We start from the raw sequence: 1,033 nt of genomic DNA on the forward strand, positions 1-1,033 counted from the left end.
ACGAGTATAACATGCCACAGCTGTGAACAAAGGGGGGCATACACAACGTGTGTTTGCACACACATAGCCTATAACAGGAAGGATGCACAAGAGGCTGGCACCACGGGTTTCTTTATGAAGGAGAGCCAGGGAACTCAAGGAGGAAGACACATCCCCTTTTGCAATGTTCGATTTTTAAATTATGTGTATGCATTTCCTAGATTTACCAAATACTAACATTTTCAAAAACAGGGCTTGGAATGAACTACAGCTACAGAGTCCACATGTGTGGTCTATACAGGATAGACTTTATAAGGTGGACCGCCACCTTTGTGGTCCCCCACACCGGGGGGCCAGCATTCAACAGGCGATGGGAGGGTGAATGTGCAGGTGGAAGGCAGTAAGGACGCACGTGGAAATGCGGCTGTGAGCAAGAAGGTGGCAGGTGCTCCCGAGCACAGGTGGGGCCTCAGCCCTTGCGGAGAGTATGGGGTCCCCAGAAAGCGATGCTAATATCTTATATAAACACGCAAGAGCTTTTGTACCTGATTGTTGTCCCCTTCAAAGTAGTCCGCGGAGAGCCTGGACACTCAGGAATCTCTGAGCTCAGGGCTTAAAAATGTGTCAGGAACTCCTGCTTGGACCCTCAGAGTAGTGACACGTTCCTCATGGGTGGCAAATATTTATCTACAGAGGATGGGTCTCAATTTTGGAAACAAACGTCATTTGGCCACAACTTGGTTAGCGAAGTGAGAGATCAAGTTAGGCAATTGTCTTTCGGTAAAAAAAAAAAAAAAAACAAGGCCTAGGATCAAAGCAGGCTCTCTGATGCTTCTTAAACACGGGCCGGCTCTGACACCTAAGCCCAAAAAGGATGCTGAAAAGATGATGCGCGCCTTGGCAGCCTGGTTGGAAGGAGGCTCTTGTCCCGAGGGGACTACTTTGAAGAAGTCGGCGCTGGCTCGGAAGTGTGGGTTCCGTCGATTTGCTGGGGCGGGGGCCGTGGTCCCCGGGGCCGGGCTGGCGGGACGGGCGCGGCGGGCTCAGCTCTTCT

At 51.2% G+C, this 1,033-nt stretch overlaps 1 protein-coding gene across 1 annotated transcript in view; it reads right to left on the minus strand.

Annotated features, from left to right (window-relative positions):
• Positions 1-339: 339 nt before the first annotated feature.
• Positions 340-1,033, minus strand: part of PLIN1 (perilipin 1) — an 11,065-nt gene continuing 10,371 nt past the window's right edge. Inside the window, exon 9 of the mRNA XM_046652778.1 lies at positions 340-403. Within this exon, the coding sequence (XP_046508734.1) occupies positions 340-403 (64 nt within the window). The remainder of the gene's footprint in view (positions 404-1,033) is intronic.

This window comes from Equus quagga, chromosome 2, assembly GCF_021613505.1.
Source record: "Equus quagga isolate Etosha38 chromosome 2, UCLA_HA_Equagga_1.0, whole genome shotgun sequence".
Lineage (NCBI taxonomy): Eukaryota > Metazoa > Chordata > Mammalia > Perissodactyla > Equidae > Equus > Equus quagga.